Here is a 19946-nt window from a genome sequence, read left to right as displayed (position 1 = left end):
ATTGCCTTAATATGGGGACTTTTTGTACTTGACGTTTTGGTGCACTGAAAATTATCTTATGTCCGTTTTCTTTCCTTTGTCATTTTATCTGGCCAACAACAAAAAGCAAAAGTTGTTTAAATCAGCCATTCTTGAGAAGTGGGACAAAACAGGGTGCAACATTGAAAAAAATATAAAACCTTGTACTCGGACAAATGAAACTACATTTATGTACAGTGGGGCAAAAAAGTATTTAGTCAGCCACCAATTGTGCAAGTTCTCCCACTTAAAAAGATGAGAGAGGCCTGTAATTTTCATCATAGGTATACCTCAACTATGAGAGACAAAATGAGAAAAAAAAAAAATCCAGAAAATCACATTGTAGGATTTTTAAAGAATTAATTGGTAAATTCCTCTGTAAAATAAGTATTTGGTCACCTACAAACAAGCAAGATTTCTGGCTCTCACAGACCTGTAACTTCTTCTTTAAGAGGCTCCTCTGTCCTCCACTCGTTACCTGTATTAATGGCATCTGTTTGAACTCGTTATCAGTATAAAAGACACCTGTCCACAACCTCAAACAGTCCAACTCCAAACTCCACCATGGCCAAGACCAAAGAGCTGTCAAAGGACACCAGAAACAAAATTGTAGACCTGCACCAGACTGAATCTGCAATAGGTAAGCAGCTTGGTGTGAAGAAATCAACTGTGGGAGCAATTATTAGAAAATGGAAGACATACAAGACCACTGATAATCTCCCTCGATCTGGGGCTCCACGCAAGATCTCACCCCGTGGGGTCAAAATGATCACAAGAACTGTGAGCAAAAATCCCAGAACCACACGGGGGACCTAGTGAATGACCTGCAGAGAGCTGGGACCAAAGCTACCATCAGTAACACACTGCGCCGCCAGGGACTCAAATCCTGCAGTGCCAGACGTGCCCCCCTGCTTAAGCCAGTACATGTCCGGCCCGTCTGAAGTTTGCTAGAGAGCATTTGGATGATCCAGAAGAGGATTGGGAGAATGTCATATGGTCAGATGAAACCAAAATAGAACTTTTTGGTAAAAACTCAACTTGTCGTGTTTGGAGGAGAAAGAATGCTGAGTTGCATCCAAAGAACACCATACCTACTGTGAAGCATGGGGGTGGAAACATCATGCTTTGGGGCTGTTTTTCTGCAAAGGGACCAGGACGACTGATCTGTGTAAATTAAAGAATGAATGGGGCCATGTATCGTGAGATTTTGAGTGAAAACCTCCTTCCATCAGCAAGGGCATTGAAGATGAAACGTGGCTGGGTCTTTCAGCATGACAATGATCCCAAACACACCGCCCGGGCAACGAAGGAGTGGCTTCGTAAGAAGCATTTCAAGGTCCTGGAGTGGCCTAGCCAGTCTCCAGATCTCAACCCCATCGAAAATCTTTGGAGTCCCAAAACATTACTGCTCTAGAGGAGATCTGCATGGAGGAATGGGCCAAAATACCAGCAACAGTGTGTGAAAACCTTGTGAAGACTTACAGAAAACGTTTGACCTCTGTCATTGCCAACAAAGGGTATATAACAAAGTATTGAGATTAAATTTTGTTATTGACCAAATATTTATTTTCCACCATAATTTGCAAATAAATTTGTTAAAAATCCTACAATGTGATTTTTCTGGATTTTTTTTTTTTTTCTCATTTTGTCTCTCATAGTTGAGGTATACCTATGATGACAATTACAGGCCTCTCATCTTTTTAAGTGGGAGAACTTGCACAATTGGTGGCTGACTAAATACTTTTTTGCCCCACTGTATCTTATATGTACTGAGCTATGCTTTGATTCAACCTCCCAACTTTTCTCTTTTTTTTAACAAAATGTGCTTTTTACATTGGACTGTGTAATATAATTTCAACTTTATCTTTAACAGCATTCAAGATGTTTTTAACATTTCAAAACACATTCTCATGTTAGCAGACAGATTACACTTTCACATGTGACCAACAATTCCTCAACAAATATAAAATATTATCAAAATATTCAACTGACGGAGGTGACACATCTGATGGTGGTGACGAAAACCTGAATTTGTAATCTTTTTAACTACCAAATACATTGAATCAATCAATTACTGTATTAAAACAAACACAACAAACGGTGAGTATCTTATTGTTTATAAAGCTTTTGTTCAAGAGTCACATTTAAGTATTTTGATATATCATTGGAACACAAAATCTTACGGTGGTGACATCTGATGGTGTTGACAAATTTGGCATTTCTTTCACAAAATTTATGTAGGTGCCATTTAGTTTTTTTCTGTTGATGCTAGATGCTAATGGAACCTGCTTCAGGAGAATCTAAATATTTCAAATAACTTCCTCAGAAATTGGAAGATGGTGTTGACACATCATGGTTGTAACCAGGAAATATTATATATTATTTAATGTTTATATTATTCTACTTAAGGTCGCGTTGCAGTGGTATCTGTATCATCAATTGTCATATCCCTTTGCACGGCCGGTGTGAAAAACGTGCTTTCTCCGCATTAGAATGCCAAAAAAGCCGAGGTTTTACCTGCAGAAATTGATGATAAGGGCTATGGCAGTTGATCATTCCAACGCAATCTAAGTTGAATCATATACACATTAAATATGTCTACATTCACTACGGAACGTGGATGAAAATTAAACAAACTCAGTATGGTAAACATCTAAAATAAAACGTGGCTTTATAATTCATCTCTGTAGATTTAATATATTATAGATACAGTGATTTGCATTAAACTGCAAGCCCTCACACCACAAATAGAAGAAAATCATATATGGAAATGTTATTTGCGGCAGCTCGTTAATACCAATAGGTAACTGTTCGTAACCCCAGTTCTCTGAAACATCGAGTGGAGAGATCCACCTATGGGAAGGGCATCCACGCCTGACCTCTGCAGAAGCATCCAATTGCACCAAGTCTGGCTTGACAGACAGGAGCGCGCACGTTGTACTGGAATTCAGCTCCAGACACAGAAATGTCACATTCTGGGCAGGAGTGAAGTCGCTCTTGCTCACATTCACTCTTTTGCCGAGGGCTGTGATGTGAGAGAGCACACGGGCCGTGATTTGCATCGCTTTCTCAACAGTGTGCAAGCACTAATGCAGTTTAGCTCCAGACACAGAAATGTAACATTCTGGGCAGGAGTGAAGTCGCTCTTGCTCACATTCACTCTTTAGCAGAGAGCTGTGATGTGAGCGAGCACACAGGCCGTATTTTGCATCACTTGTAATGCGGTTTAGCTCCAGACACAGAAAAATATCACATTCTGGGCAGGAGTGAAAATGTTTTCGCTCACATTCACTCTAACGGCAAGCGCGAGCGAGTACACAGGGAAGTGATTTTCATCACTTTCTCCCTTGAATAAGCTATAATCAGCCAATCGTATATGTCAGGATCTTGAGACCCTCTATTCTCAGCGTGGTCACGCCGGCTTAAACTCACAGACAGATCATCCTAGGCTTGAGCAAGCCCAAAAGGGAGAACTGTGAATTCTTAGCACATGCTTTGGTAGGCGAAATGAAAGAGTTCCCTGCACAGAGGATAACTGCTTATGTGGGAAAAAGCATCTTTTTAGATAGAATGATGTGAACCAATCGATTACTGAACGTAAGAGAGAGCCATGTGTTAACATTCTGAAATTGTATTTCCTCAAATGTTTGTTCAACACTGAGATCCAGAATAAAAAGGAGAGAACTATTCATTTGAACTGAAACTGGCGTGTGGAAACAGGAAGTTTCCTTTTTAGAGCTATCCAAAATCGAAGACAAAACTGATCATATATGAGATTTCGGAGGCCTTTTATTTTGTAATGCAACATCAGATCGCCTTGAAACTGACTGAGTGACACACTGGGATAGTGGACTATTAATCTGAATTGAAACTGTGTGTGGAAACAGGGAGTTTACTTTTTAGAGTTATCCAAAATCACAAGCAGAACAGGTAGAATATGAGTTTTTGGAGGGTTTTTAATATTTAATGCAACATCAGACAGTCCTGAAACTGGTTGAGCTATACACTGTGGACTATCAATCTGAATTGAAACTGGTGAGTGGAAACAGGGAGTTTTCTTTTTATAACTATGTGAATTTACAGATAAATGTGGTTATATGCGAGTTTTGAAAGGCTTGTACTTTGTTATTTCTCATCAGACAGGTATTTTCATATTATTTGGAAATTCTATATTTAATATCACTCAACATTTTAAGTCATTTTCATTTTATCAGACCGTTTTTTAAACATTTGTATTATTTTAAATTCATTGATTTTATTTATTTGTTTATTTATATATTCGTTCATTCGTATATTCATTATTGACAGAGAATGACCGTGTTTTTCAAAGTGGAGGCTGGCCTGACTGCAGTGCTTTTTCTGTGGTGATATGCATGTTTACGCTGTGTGCTCCTAAGCGTGACCTAAAACATGCCGGAATCCAACGCGGCGTGACGTCCCATTCTCTATAAATAAAATGAGGTCTTTCTCATCATTAAAAAAACATTTTTGTCCATGTTATAGCATATAAATGATTGAACCCTTCTCTGTGGACACACTGTTTTAGATGTAGTGAGAAGACAACAAGTGTCATAGATTTCACATAATGATAAACTTAAATTGAAGGGGATAATTGTGTGAAATACATTCTATTATTATTCCCCATAACATTTACAACTGAAAATATTTTTATTTTTTAAACCTGATAGCAGTTACAATTGCTGGACATGTTTTGTCCTGAAATATGAGTTAGGTTGAATTAATGAGCTAGTAGTTGATATCACTGAAAATAATATGTGATTCATGAACGAATTATTGACAGAACTGTAAGACTATTATGGAAAAATAAAGACAATTGAACCCTTTTTTTTTTCATAAAGAACAAACAAAATTGTAGTTAGTAGATTTGTATTTCCAAAACGAATCAAACTAATAAAAAATAAACTCGTTCATTCAAAACTACGCCATAAGGTTTGAATAGCCTGCACTACTGATTTAAAATCACAGTATACTATAATTTGTGTAAGCCTATGAACTGAATGAGCTGACTTAAACCGGAAACTCTTGCATTATCGACAAACTCTTTTCCTTTTTAACACTGTAAAGCCGCTTTGACACAATCTGTGTTGTATAGCGCTATATAAATAAAGGTGACTTTATTTAGATAAATTAGTATAATTATTAAAATATCTTGCGTCCTCCACGTAGTATTTAGGTTTCGTCTGGAACATATACAACGGTTAAGCATCTTTTTTTGTTATTATTATTAAAGAAAAAAGAATCACTCCATCCGACGTTTAACGTGTATAGCCTTGAAAGCTTACTTACTGGAGTCACGCGACTACTGAGAAAACGGTCCTCTCCCACTGGACTTCTTCTTCTTTTGAGGTTTTATTGGCGGTTGCCCGCCACCGACTGGTAGGAGTGAGGATCAAAACGTTAAATCCCCTTCTCTATTTTATATCCTATAGTATAAGATACTGAACTAGAAAGCTGTAATAATCATTCCCTGAATTATTTTTAATCTAGAATATCAACTGGATTAAAATGCATTTTTATTTTTGGCAGATTTTGTATCAGAATCCATTCTTGTATTTCTTGCCCACAGTGGCATTCACACTTCCTCTAATATTTACCCATTTTATAAAGTGTACTGTTTAGTCTTATGTATCCAAATCATAATCTTGATATTATTATCTCATATCTTCTGCTTTTTCCTGCACATCTCATCTCTCCCACTTTGAACTCTATAATACCGTTGTCATTTCCTCTCTTCCTCCCATTGTTTTTGCCACCATTCCTTCAAACTTTTCATAATGATGCTGCTCTTGATCTCATTTCTAGGCTACTTAAATGTACTGATAAATCAATGTAATTATTTTTGTGGCTTCTTTGGTGCCTTTTCAGCCATTTCATTTCCTTTGATACCAATGTGTGCCGGTACCCATAAAAATACTATTGTCATATACCCATCATTTGAATTCTGTATGAATGTTTCCTGTATTTCTATTAAAATATCTGGTATACTTTGATGACTGCATTGTAAACTAGCCAATGATGAGTCTGAACAAACCTCCATACCTCCTCTATCCACTGCATTTTGGTAATCGAAAATGATGAGACAATGTAATGTTTTATACCAGTTTGCACCATCAAGCAGCATATTAGGCTGTTTTTGTAGCCTACAGGAAAAAAATAACTAACACCGGACTTGCTGTAAAAATTTAAATGACCAAAGTACCTTAAAAACTAATCTGGGCAGTTCTGAATTATTCTGGTGACTGTTTCTTTGGCATGGTCACATGTCTCTTATAACCTCGAACAGTACTATCACACTACATTATTTTCATTGCAGAAGTACGCTATTTCCTGTGAATGTGCCAGACTTCCAAGCCATTAAAACACAAACGGTAGAGCATGCTATTTTCGTACGGCTAAAACAAGGCATTAAATGACACTGGACTTCAACATTCAGACTACCATATTACCTGCTCTTACCTTATAAAAAAAGGTGCAAACAGGTGATATCTTTAAAGAGCAAACCTCAAACTTGTTTCTACATATGTAAATAATTTGATCAGATATTGAGTAATAAATTATAAATTTACATTTAATAGCAAGTCTATTTTTTTTCTCTATAAGGTCACCTCTCACCTGCCACATAAAAACATAACCTTTAGCATGAGTATAACCCGTATAGATTCACTTGATTAAAAAGACTGTGAGTAACCACTGCTTAGATAAGAGAAGGTTTTTTTTTTTTAAATCTAACCTTTCAGTCCGATGCAGGTGTGTTGTTCTCAGGCAGAGGTTATTTGTCCAGTTAACTGTTATGCCACATCACCAGTTTAAGCCGTTGGGCAGTTACACATTTTTTGTTGCATAATGAGAAGTTGTGTAATCCAGTAGCCACAGAAATTACTTCTGAGGATAAAAATGAATTTGCACTCTTACAGTAGGTGGGCCTTCAGTTTTTTATCTTGCCTTACTTGCTGTTGCCTGATGGAGGCACTGTATGACCCAAGACATATCTGTATGCATCTGTATACATCATTTAACCTTTCAATGACTAACAATTAGTTCACATCTTTAATAAGAGAAATCTCATAATGTATTGTTATTTCCTTTCACAAATATGAATAAGGGTATAAAAAATATCCTGGGGTCATGTTTTGGCTGGTTAGCTTCAGCCCCTGGTTATCAGCATTGTCAGCATCTCATTTTCCAGAGTGATCAGTCACTTGAATAAAGCAAAGATGTCAGCATCCAAGTTGTGTAACTCAGCAGCTGCCTTTGAGATGAATGGCTATGCTAATGGTTAGCATTCTCAAGATATACTGTATCATGCTATGTTCCATAAAATTTCAGAACTTGGAATTATCCCACCTCCTAATTGAAAATAACTACTGGAACTGTGCTCAAGATCAGACTATAGCTTGTCAGTTCAGATCGATCAGCCCTACTTTCAATAGAAGAATCATTTGATGTTATTTCCATTTAGGTGGTGACTAACATGACCTTACAGTAGTTTTTATTCAAGAGAGAATTCAGAGTTCTGGAACGCAGCCTGACTGGAACTTTTTGGGGACAGAAATTGAATTTTTTTACTTGAGTATTCTCAGACACCAGACATGGTCTGGAACACAGCCGTGACACAGAAAATGTAGATGTAACATTTTTGAATGAAAATACCACCTAGTTACCAGTGCAGCAGTAAGCAATTCTTAGACTCTGGACAAAACCTGCATCATGGGTTTTCCCCTTTGGTAGAAATCGTGTTTTCTCCCTAGTGTTTTCCTCTGTTACTAGAGATCATGTTGCTTCTGAAATTAGTCAAGGTGCTCTAACCCTAATGTCAATCATTGTAATTTTGAGGGTGAATCAAATATTTATATGCGGATGTCACTTCCGAAAGCATGTGCATGTCCGTTGGTTCTCGGAGAAGCATGAAAAACAAAACATTTATTCAAATTCAAATCCATAATCAATGAATCTCTGTACACTGCACTATGAATCTATTATTGAAGTTGTGTCTACATGTTATTATGAGAGGATTTGCAAGGGGATTGCCATGTCTGTGCAACAAAACTAGCCCAACTGACCCATCGCAAAGACCCACCCCCTTAGTTACTGTTGCTATGTACGACAAGCCATGGCCCTCTCACGCCACACATCATGTTCTTGTCGGGGTTATGGACCAGCTTTGGTTGTTTTGCTCCCCATGTGCTCTCTGTGTCCTAGTTTCTCCCTCGTGTTTCATTGTGCCCATATTTGGTTCTTCCTGTTCCTGCTCCTAGTGCGTTTCATTTGTCTCAGGTGTGTCTCGTTATTACCTCGCTTAGTTGATTATTTAAAGAGTTGTCTGCCCCTTGTCTCCTTGTCCGGTGGCTAAACGTCAATGTGCAACGTGTGTGTCCTGCCTGCCCTGTGTTCGCTGTGATTTGGATTATTAAAGACTCTCGTTTTGTGTTAACTCCTACGTCTCCTTGTCTCCTCACTCCTCACTCCTCACAGTAGCTACAATGAGAACACCAGACGAACTGGGCTAACAAGATGAACTGGGCTGAGGACTTTCTCTTCGATTTCCAGCAGGAGGGACGGCCTTTGGAGCAGTATGTGGAGGAGTTTCTGTGTCTGGTACATTTGGTGAGATGGAGCGATTCCATGTTTAATGCGTGCTTCCGGATGGGAAGAATGACGATTGCCGCAGACCCGTAGCGGATTTTATAAATTACGTTCTTGATTTAAATGCTTCCAAGTTCTTTGTCGATGTGGAGGATCATCATCCTCCTCCCATCCGGAAGCAAGTGGTTGCTCCAGCTCACCACAAGCCAGCACCCTGCACATACGGTTACAATGAGCCCGCTCCCTCAGTGCCATCCACGCATCCCCGAGTTCTCCGAAGCTCCTCCTTTGTCCTCAGCCAGGATTGCCGGCCGCGCCATTGTCAAGCCCACCGGCCGCTGCATTCTCAGACCCAGCCCAGAGAGGGCTCCTGCTCCAACGTCCAGCCCAGAGAGGGCTCCTGCTCCAACGTCCAGCCCAGAAAGGGCTCCTGTTCCCACATCCAGCCCAGAGAGGGCTCCTGCTCCCACGTCCGGCCCAGAGAGGGCTCCTGCTCCCAAGTCCGGCCCAGAGAGGGACGCTACTCCTACATCAGGCCCACGGAGGGCTTCAGATCCCGAGTCAAGCCCAGAGGGCTGTTGTTTCCACGTCTGGCCCAAGGAAGGGCTCAGATCCCGAGTCAAGCCCAGAGCCAGTTCCAGCCAGGGAATCCGAGATTTCCCCCAAGGAATATTTTTTGGGGGGGCTATATAGGCTATAGGCTGTAGGGGCCGGGCTGAGGCCAAGGCCTTGGGAGGCTATCCCACCATGGCCCCCTGTGCTCCCTGCTCTGCCATGGCTCTCTGGACTGCCTGATCCCACCATGGCCCCCTGAGCTCCCTGCTCCCACATTCGGCCCAGAGAGGGCTCCTGCTCCCACGTCCAGCCCAGAAAGGGCTCCTGGAGTAATGTCAGGGTTATGGACCTGTTCCGGTTGTTGTTTTGCTAGAGTGAACTTTATAGTTACTTACACTATGTGTATCTGATATGAATAAAACATATCGGCAAATTAAATTTGAATGGATTGTTATTGTTGCTTCCATAGACGTCTTTGTGTATTTTACAAACTCTAAATGTATTGTTTTACTAGTACTTATGTGTATTTAAATGTCTAAAACCTAAAATATGCACTATATGGTTAAGAACACTGCATAGTTGTGATATTATGACAAGCGCAGTGCACTTCTCTCAGATTACTTTTGTAATGAATCAAAGCTTTCAAATTTTGTCATTTTTTTAAAGAAATTGTACTGTTTTGTGGCTCTTTAATGTGTCGAGACAGATCACTGTAGAAGCACGTGAACCAATCACCTCTTCCACTTTTCATAACATGAAATAAACATGAATGAATATCAGAATGTATCTTGTTTCCACTGCAGAAAGATGTCAGTACACACCATTTTTCAAATTCAAGTCCACCAACATAAATCTACTCTCCTGTCTTGTTTGTTTGTTGGACAAAATGGCAGATTTGGCATTATGATCGCCTGTCAATCAAACTCCTGGTGAAGGGTCAATTGCTATTCAAAACTAGCCCAATCACGGCCAAAGCTATAGCTCAGTCATGCTCAAGGGGGAACTGGCTATCAAAATCACAAAATAACATGGTATGGGGTTGGCCCCCTCAGTTGAAATTGCAGTCCATGGGAGGGGGGAACTCTCGCGTGACCAAAATTCACCCAACACACCGACTGACGATTAATCGCCTCTCATTACCCCCTGTACACTGCACTACAAATGACACATGAGAAAGCTGAAATTCATCCGAAAGAGAGTTGTATGACTCAAAAATTGGCTGAAAATTGACAAAAAATCACAGTGTATGCCCAGTTCACATCAAGAACAATAACTATAAAGATATAGTTTCTAAAAATCGTTCTCAGTATTAAAAATTAGCAGAGTCCACATCACAGCTATAACGATAAAAGCACAGAGAAACGATGTAGTTGGAATAATTTTCAAAACAATTTTTTTTCCAGCTGATGAATGATAAAAACATTGACAGCCAATCAGAATCAATCCTGCTGTAACAAGCTTGAAAATTTAAAGCAGTAGACGAGCGTGCGCTTAGAATAAACAGACAATATGGTCTGCTGGTGTGGATGCTAATATAGTTACCAAATAAACAATACAACAATAGTTATCATTCTTGGTTTGAATGGGCCTTAACTCAGCTCTGAACAAAACTGTTCAAAACGTTCTGAGCAATGAGTGGATTCTGATAAAATTGCAAACCTCTGATTGGCCATTGCGTTCGAAAAATCAACAGATATATCTCTAATTGGCTACAATGCGCAACCCTGAAAAAACTGCTGTAAACATGTTGTAAACAGAAACCTTTGAATCTGTCATGAGCGTAAACACAAATTCACATTGCAGTTTGACAAATCCGTTTCACCAAGAATTTTGTTCTACCAGCATTACAGAGCCCATATGCCATTTAGGGTTGTAGTTTTTTCTATCCACGATATGGTAGTAGTATACATCCTCAAAGATATTTCTTGATGTTTTGTTTATCTCTCAGTCTGATATGTTGTATGTTGCTAGTTTTAGAGGGATTTCGGTTACTTTCTGTTTGTCTGCCTTTATCTTAAACCAGACCAGCAAACCAGTTTAAGATGGTTCAAGCTGTTATTTTCAACAGGGAAGACCTATATTATAGTGTAGGCATTCCGTTAGACAGGCAAGAGTCTTTACTTCCTACAGATCAGATTTTGAGCACCGACTGTTGTTATTTTTTTTCTCGACCAAACCCGTCACAGTGCTGTTGTGTGACAGCGCTCGCTCGAGAGCGCTCTCCTGTCTGTCAGTGCCGCTGCAGCATTAATAATCCTCCTCTACACACTCCATTATACACGCCGACATAAACTGCCCAGAGCTCTATGTATATGTCAAACACTGCGTGTCCGAAGGGCACAGATGCAGGCAGAGCAGAACATTTGCGGGAATGATACTGGACTGATGCCAGACACCAAAATCTTGGTGCATAGCCTGCACATGGAGAAAAAGCGACGCTGATAGGTGGTCTACCCCGAGGAGCCTTCAGTAAACAGCCTGATGGACGAGGAGACACCGCGCTGTTTACACTGAAACGCGCTAAACGCAGCACAGACGAGCGGAAATGTTTCCCAGCATCTGTTTCTTAATCCGACACATCTGAAGTGAGCGCTGCTGTGTTTCATGATGCATCGGAGCACCCTCATGCCTAATTTTCTTTTATGAAGCCATTTTTTTCTTTATTTAATGTACAATCGCTGTGTCCTGCAGTAATTCTGAAGCCTTATGAGGAGGATGAAAGCGTCTGTATTTGTCGCGGTCATGTCCTCGGTTTTATTTAATCCCAGTTTTGCCTTCAGTTCACATTTCGACCCAGGTGAGTAAAAACATGACATATTCTGACCCGCAACCGTTTATTATTCATTAAATATGCGATGATGTACATGCTACCAATGAGTTGAAACAATTTAGACTTTATATTTGTCATGTTGAAACAGCCACATACATGTTTTGGTTAAAACATTTACAAAATGCATAATAAAGGCCTAAATGTATGTTTTTGCAAACGTTTACATTTATTTTTAATTATGTGGTTAAATGAAATTGCTAGCCTACATATATTTGCATGGCTTTAATCGGTATTTTTTTCAGCTGTTTTTAAACATTTTGATGCATATAAATGTATAAATATGTTATGTATTAATTTGTTTGTGAATAATGCATTTATCAGAAGACATGTGTGTGCACTCGCACATGCATGCGCATTATGCACTACAGAGCCAGAGTGTGTTTTGCATATTTGCAGTCAAACGGAGCTGACTTGGCATTAGTCAGCCAGAACTGGTGTGTTCCTCTTCTTGTGTGTCCTGTGTTCCCAAGGCAGTTTCGTTGCGTAATGTCTGTGTGTTTGACATATCTGAGCACTGCTATTTACTTCCTCGAGAAGTCAGCAGCCTGTGGTGTCTCACTCAGTGACCATGAGGGCAGACCGCGCTTTGTGGTTGGAGGCCGACCAGTGAGACTGAGATTCACGTGCAGACCCTCTCTTGTGGCATCAAGCTCCCTCTTCATGCGTGCCCTGCAGCCCGGTGAGAGAGGCTGCATGTCTGCAGTAGGCTCACACCGTTCATTAGGAGCAATGTATACAGCATGTGATGCATCAGAGTGCGTGCATAGACCTTAGAAAGCCAAGCGGCATGAATTAAAGTGATGTAGGTGAGGAAAGAAATATGTAGTGCTGTAAACAGAGCCAAAAGCATCCCTGGCCGAGGTGACGTGCAGCATACTAATGAATTAGTACTGTTCAGCTGCCTCTCTGAATCTGGGGTGCGGAGGGGGTCAGCTTCTTCACCAATGCTCTTGGTTTTCACTGTCTGTGTTTTTACCAGGCACTCTAGATATGCCCTTCGCATGCAGATCAGTGTTTGAATGGCTCACTGATTGGGAAGCCGTAACAAACTATTATGTAACGCCCACTGCTGTAATTAGATTGAGCAATATGAGGGCCACGGACACTCCCAATCACGACCAAGGAATTATAGCTGAAAAGATGCCTTGACCGGTGCACAGTCCTGTGCTTGATTCAATTGCAATCTTGCATTCCTGCTAACCATAACTTCCCTCATTTCTCTTGCGTGCAATGACAGAAAATCAGATCAAGCTCAATACTCTTTAAAATAAAGGTTTGATAAAGCTTTTTAGGTTCCCCAAAGAACATTTAAGTGGACTGTTCTTTAAAGAACTAGTGTGAAGAACATTTTAATGATCTAAAGAACATTTTTTCCACTATAAAGAACCTTTTGTGCAATGGATGTTAAAGGTTCTTTATGTAACCATTGATGTCAATAAAGAACCTTTATATTTAAGAATAAAGATGAAATGAGGATTCCATGAGTTTCCATATTTTATTCACAACATTCCACCCTGGTTTGAGATGATAGTAGTGCGGGAAGGGCATTGGCTAAGCCTGCAAAGATTCCCTCTCGCTTTATGAGGACATATTTAGGGTGACTGACTGTAGGCTGCCTGGGTGATATACATGCCCTATAACGGGCTGGAGTCAGCAGCAATCTGTTACTCTGACTGGCCAAGTAATGGGATTGAGAATCAATGTTTCAGTGGCAATGGATGGTGTGGTGTATGACAGGAGACTAATCAGTCTCCCACCCTCAGTTTCTTGGACGTACACAAGGACGTAGCAAAGTCATGTGGATTATAATGGCACAGGGCAGTTTGCTTCATCACATTACAGCAGTTTGCATGTCAAGTGCTGTTTTAAGGTTAGGACTGTATTAGTGTAATTTATGGGGTTGGGAATCGGATAAGAACTGGGTCCATCTTTTTAAAAAGAACAGAACAGTGAAAAATCAAAATCATTGTGTTCTGGAATTTCTTAAAAAGATTAAAAACAGGCTCTTATCTGGTTCATTTGCAAATTAACTATAAGCAGATTTTTAAGAATTACTCTCAAAATTAAGCTTTAGTCTTTAGTTTGATTCACTGTAATGATTCACTCCCTCACTGAATTGAAGCGATTTGTTCTCTGAACCTTAAGTCATTACCTTGAGCTGAGAAACGAGAAACTTACACTACCATTTAGTTTGGAGTCAGTAATTTTTTGAAAAAAATTAAACTTTTATTTAGCAAGAATGTATTAAACTGATCAAAAGTGAATGTTTTATAATATTACATTGTAAGATTTATAATGTTGCAAAATATTTTTACTTCAAATAAATGCTCGTTGTTTGAACTTTCTAGTTCTCCTGAAAACAAAAGAATAATAGATGTTTTTTTTTTTTTCTTAAGCAGCAAATCAGCTTGTTTTTGAATGATTTCTGAAGGGTCATGTGACACTGGAGTGGAGTATTAAAAAACATATTTTAAATTGGAATAATATTTCACAATGTTGTTGTATATTTTTAGCAAATAAATACAGTCTTAGTGAGCATTAGAGACTTTTGAATGGTAGTATAGAATCAGTCCAATTATATTACAATTAGATAGTCACAAATGAGTTTGTTATAGTAAATGATCATTTATTTAAAAAAGGATTATAGAGCCATAATTGTTATGTTTAATCGAAATCAGAACCACAGCCTATACATTCCTTACTATACCCATCCCTGTGTTTAGGGTTGTTGCGCTAAGATGGTTTATGGATGACTCGGAAAGAACCACATCAAAGCATTCAAAAGTGGTCTGTTAGGGCAAGAATTCTTGCGTTTGTCAGAATTTGTAGCTTTGTTGCATACTGATGGTTATTTACCAGGCCAGGCTCTATTCATGTGTCCTATAAAGCCACATGCATCACGGATGTGGTTGGCCTGGAACTGTCTGTGAACTGGACTTTACTGCTCCCTGGTCACAACAACACAATCCTTATCCTCAGTAAGAGGATGATTTCACAATACTTCAAGGCCTGCCTGCGGTTGTGACTGTTTACTACAGTTTTCTGAAAATTTATGAGGGTTTTGTTTCATCCCAGACTCTCTCTGATTCCAATTTGCTTTGAAGTTTTGCTTTTTTTAGATGATTAACAAATAAATACCCCTTGCGCACCTGAATGGTTATAAGCGGTTGTGTAGGACAAACAGCACTTATGTGAAGTGTCTGATGAAGGTCTCAAAGGAATATTTCAGATAAAAATAAGATTTCCTGAGAATTTACTCACCCTCAAGGCATCCCAGATGTAGATGAGTTTATCAGAAAAGATTTGGAGAAATTTAGCATAACATCACTTGCTCACCGATGGATCCTGTGCAGTGAATGGGTGCCGTCAGTCCAAACAGCTTATAAAAACATCACAGTAATCCACAAGTAATCCACACAACTCCAGTCCATAAATGAATGTCTTATGTGTTGAAAAGCTGCGTGTTTGTAGAGCGACTTACATATGCAAGTGCATTAATATAGAATGTGTAGTCAAAGCAGTCAAGGACTTCAGCCGGTGCTCATTCAATCAGAATTTTATTTTTATTTTTTAAGATGGATGCTATTTGTAAATGCTGTGGATTTCTTCTGCTTATTTTGTTCTGTCTGATTATATTTAGGTCTGAGTGTTCTGTTATGAACATGCTGCTTTTGCAGACAGATCGATGTTGAGTTCATAGAGCTATTAATCGTGTGCATCAGGAAGCTGTTTAAGCACACTCTTTAGACTGCAGCCTACATCTTCTGTTGCTTTGCTGATGAACTAGCTATGCAGGCTTCAGTAAGTAACATGGCGACTGAAGGTGACTGGCTTTTGTACCTGCTCAGAATCAGCACCATGGATAGGGTCGTGTCTGGATTCTTCAATCATGGTGAATTGCTGAAGTCAACAGATTTGCAAAGTCAACAGAATGCAATTCAAAAGCTCAAAGCTGTATTTCAGGCCTCTTCAGAACCATAACAGCACACGATTTACAACCAGGGCCTGAAGTACATGAGCTACTTCTCTCCACACATTTAAAAATGCAGGTTTGTTAAAGTCACCAAAAATCAAAATGGACAATTCTTATTTTTAAATGGAATATTGCCGTATTTATTATAAGTGATTTATCTGTGCACATCATTTTATTAAAAATGCATGTGCCCTTGTGATTTTTAATCCAAAAAATTTCCCTCCCTCTTTTCTCTGATGTCTTGTTCGCTTGGACAACCTGTCACTCATACGAGATCGCAGCAGAAGCAAATGACAACAATCAATCCAATCAATTTCCAATGGACAAAATCAAGTCCCACTCTACTTTTTGTGTATTCGCGAAGCTGTTTTATTCACATATATGTCATAAAAAAGACTATGGAAACTTCAGTAACACTTTATTTTAAGGACCAATTCTGACTATTAACTAGTTGTTTAGTAGCATGCATATTACTAGCATATTGACTGTTTATAAATACTTATAAAGCACATATTAATGCCTTATTCTGTACGAACATATTTTAGATCCCTTAATCCTGCCCCATACTTAACAACTACTATTAGTAATATTACTACTAATACTATTAATAAGCAGCAAATTAGGAGTTTATTGAGGGAAAACTCTTAATTAATAGAGAATATGTGTTCCCTAATCTAAAATGTTAAGAAGTGACTGGTACTGAAGTAGGTACTTTTGACAACACTACTGTACATTATAATGTTGTGATGCCTAAATTCACCAGGAGCAGTTAAAATGATTGATTTCAGTTTTAGTTTTAATCTACTTTGACAACATAGTCTAGAATTTTTATATCAGACATTTATTGGTTATCAGTCATAACCATTAAATAATTCTCAGTTTATCGGTATCTGCCAGAATTGTAATATCAGTAAATCTGTACTTTCTTTGGATTAGAGATGCAGCTTGCATTTTTTTTTTTTAAGCACATAGATAGATAACTACAGAAACACAGAGCTTAAAAGAGTTCTCCAACACCATCTTTTGAAGTTCTTCTATGATATCAGGCCATAAATCTGTTTTCTGAACCTTTATGGAGTTCATGTGCAGTAGAAATGTGATATTATCTGGAGAAAAAACATAGATAGCAGCACTCTTAAGCAGTAGTTCAGGAAGAAAGGATGCTGCCTTTGCTGTCCTTCTGGCTTATGCCAATATTGTTTCCTGACAGTGCTGAACAGATTTCATAAATCAAACTTTAAGCCAAGTAACACAAGCCACCGAGGCGCTAGTCAAACAACAACACTTGGAGCGAAGCGTCAGGGGCACCACAATACTTTAATCCGGCCCAGACACCATTCTCAGATTTCGTTTCTGTTAAGATTTGTCTTAGTCCACTAAGTAATTTCTATTATGAAAGAAGAGAGCAATATTTCCAACGCATTGCATTTGGATATACTTTTTAACCTTGTCTGTCTTAATAAGAAGATGGGATTTTGTACATACTGCATTACTGCTGTCTCCTTCCCAAACACACACTTATAGTCGAATTCACTTGACTGCCTCTTACTGACAGATGAGTTCATGCAGTATTTATTGCACCACCTCATCCTGACCTCGTCTGGGTGAATGCTGCGAATGCTGCATGCCATGTGAGGCAGCCTGGAAGAAGACTGAAGTGTGTTGATGTCTTAGAGCGGATGTGGAGAGATTTATGAAGAGCATTCAGAACAAGAACAAATGAAACATCTACTGTATGATCAGGTACAGTGTAGGTGTAAAATTGAATAACAGTCGAGGTTAGTCAAGGTAAATTTGTTCAAGTACTTTGGAAGAAACAGAATCTGCCTTTCAGTCAATTCAAGCTTTAGTCTTGTAGTGTGCGCTGAGCATATGTGCGTGTTGCAGTGCATAAGAGAAGAACTGTCATTCGTCAAAATAAGGAACTACACAGGAAAACGTGTAAACAGGCAGCTGGATGAGAGAGATCATTATGTTCTTATTCAATGCTAGATAGTCATATCTGTGGTGAGGGTTTCCTTGTATGATGTTGGTATGATCTTAAAGCTTAGAGGAAAATTATGTATTTATTTCATCCTTTTTGATGAAGTATAGTTTAAGCATATTTATTGGTGTGTGTGTGCATTTGTTTGTGTTGAGGCATAAATGTGAGTTTCAGTTTTAAATTTGTTTCTAATTATGTGTGTGTTTTGTCTTTGGATGTTGTTTTCTTATCTGTGTCACACATGTTTTTCCTGAGAGGGAATGGTCACAGAAAAACACATCGCCTGCCTCCTTCCTGAATGTGTCTCCACACACACACACACACACACACACACACACACACACTTAGAAACAAATTAGTGTTCTGATAAGTATTTCTGTGGGGGCATGAAAGGAACAGCAATGCAAAGATACCCTGCACTAAAAATAAATGACTTTGAGTAATTAATTATGAATTATCTAGGGATGGAGACAACACAACAAAGCTGGGGTTCTGGTCAAAGGATCTACTCCAAAACCTAGTGAGTTGGAACATAAACAGCATTTTAAGGCATCACAGATGAGTTCCCGACACAAAGTCAGTTTCAAACGATAATTACATTGCCTTTCAAGATAACTTTTACCAAATTATAAGACAGCGTGGCATGTATAATTCATGGAGAAGATAATGCAATTCAGTGAACTCAGTGAAGGAAATCCATCCAAAAAGAGGAAAAACATATATTTATCTAATTAATGCAAAATATACTATTTTATCCAGTGTTTGTTTTCTATGCAGTTTTATGCTCAAAGACTGTACAAATAGTTCATTGGTATTAATTTGAATAGAAGAAAGTGCAATGTGCAATATACTGTAATAAGTCCCGCCTTCTAAAAAAAAAGCTAATCGGCCAGTTGGTCATGCTTTTTTAATGCTTAAGAAACAACATTTATGTGATCAGATTTGAAATATGCAATTTAAATGTGAGTTTGGCAATCAGTTTTTGAGAATTTAATATTTCCTCATTGTAGTAGAAAGGAGCTGGTCTTGCATGTCTGAAATAGCTGCCTCAGAGGCATTGCAAATATGGCCGCAGAGTGAACTGATTTTCCTTGAAAGGGACTTCTGTATTGCACTGTTAACTTAGGATCATGCTAATGTCAAATTCTGTTGAAATCAATTTGAGTCGAGTTTTTTTTTTTTAATCCTAAACACAAACGAAGATGTTTTGAAGAACTTTGGTAACCAATGGTTGATTGTAGCCATTGACTTCCATAGTACTCGTTCTGTCCTTTCAGTGACTGTTTGCCTTATTTACAAGACTTACATTCACAACCAGTAGATGTAAAGAAGTAAAGCTTCTGAGAAGAGGCATTTAAGATTGCTTGCTCCCCATCACCCGTCAAGCCCCGCTGATTACTGTGGTTACGAGGACTATGGGTTGCCATCTGTGCTGAACTAGTGGTTCTGCGCTTTACATGCAATGAAAAGAGCCACTTGCTGTTTATCCTCCACCCTCATTGAACCTTCACCAAGAAACATTCCTTCTCCAAATCACCACACGGTTCAATGTCTTCATTCTTTCAGCCGCTTCAACACCCAATAGCAATTTGGCAATATATCGCTCTCTCCCTCTCTCGGTGGTTTTGTCGTCTCACTCACTCAGTGGTTGACAGAAGGCAGCTGTCAGCATCAATTCTTCTCTAGGACAGTGAACAGACCACAGCACTTTTCCACTGATTCAGCATTGACTGTTTAATGAAAGGATGTTTTTTGTTTACTCGTGTGTTTGTGTGTATTTCTGCATAGGCCATGATAAGGCTCTCTTGGGATCGCTACACTTGTTCACATGTTCTGCTGTGATTGTGGTGAGAAATCTGTGCAAATATGATAAAACGTGTTAAACGTAGCGGAGCGTAAAACATTATTGATAACTGAATGCATTAGCGAATCTGTGTCATACAAATAGCACTGCATACGAAACTCATCTCACAATTGTTTCC

The 19946-nt window shown here is 39.0% G+C and overlaps 1 protein-coding gene across 2 annotated transcripts in view; it reads left to right on the top strand.

Moving 5' to 3' along the window:
• Positions 1-11427: 11427 nt before the first annotated feature.
• The window catches only part of aatka (apoptosis-associated tyrosine kinase a), a 56413-nt gene continuing 47894 nt past the window's right edge, over positions 11428-19946 (top strand). For both annotated transcript variants that reach the window (XM_058770257.1, XM_058770256.1), the window contains exon 1: positions 11428-11974. In XM_058770257.1, the coding sequence (XP_058626240.1) occupies positions 11884-11974 (91 nt within the window). In that variant the 5' untranslated portion in view covers positions 11428-11883. The remainder of the gene's footprint in view (positions 11975-19946) is intronic.

The sequence above is a fragment of the Onychostoma macrolepis genome, chromosome 03, assembly GCF_012432095.1.
Source record: "Onychostoma macrolepis isolate SWU-2019 chromosome 03, ASM1243209v1, whole genome shotgun sequence".
Taxonomy (NCBI): domain Eukaryota; kingdom Metazoa; phylum Chordata; class Actinopteri; order Cypriniformes; family Cyprinidae; genus Onychostoma; species Onychostoma macrolepis.
Note: the sequence above shows the minus strand (reverse complement) of the source record. Positions and strands in the feature narration are given on the sequence as shown.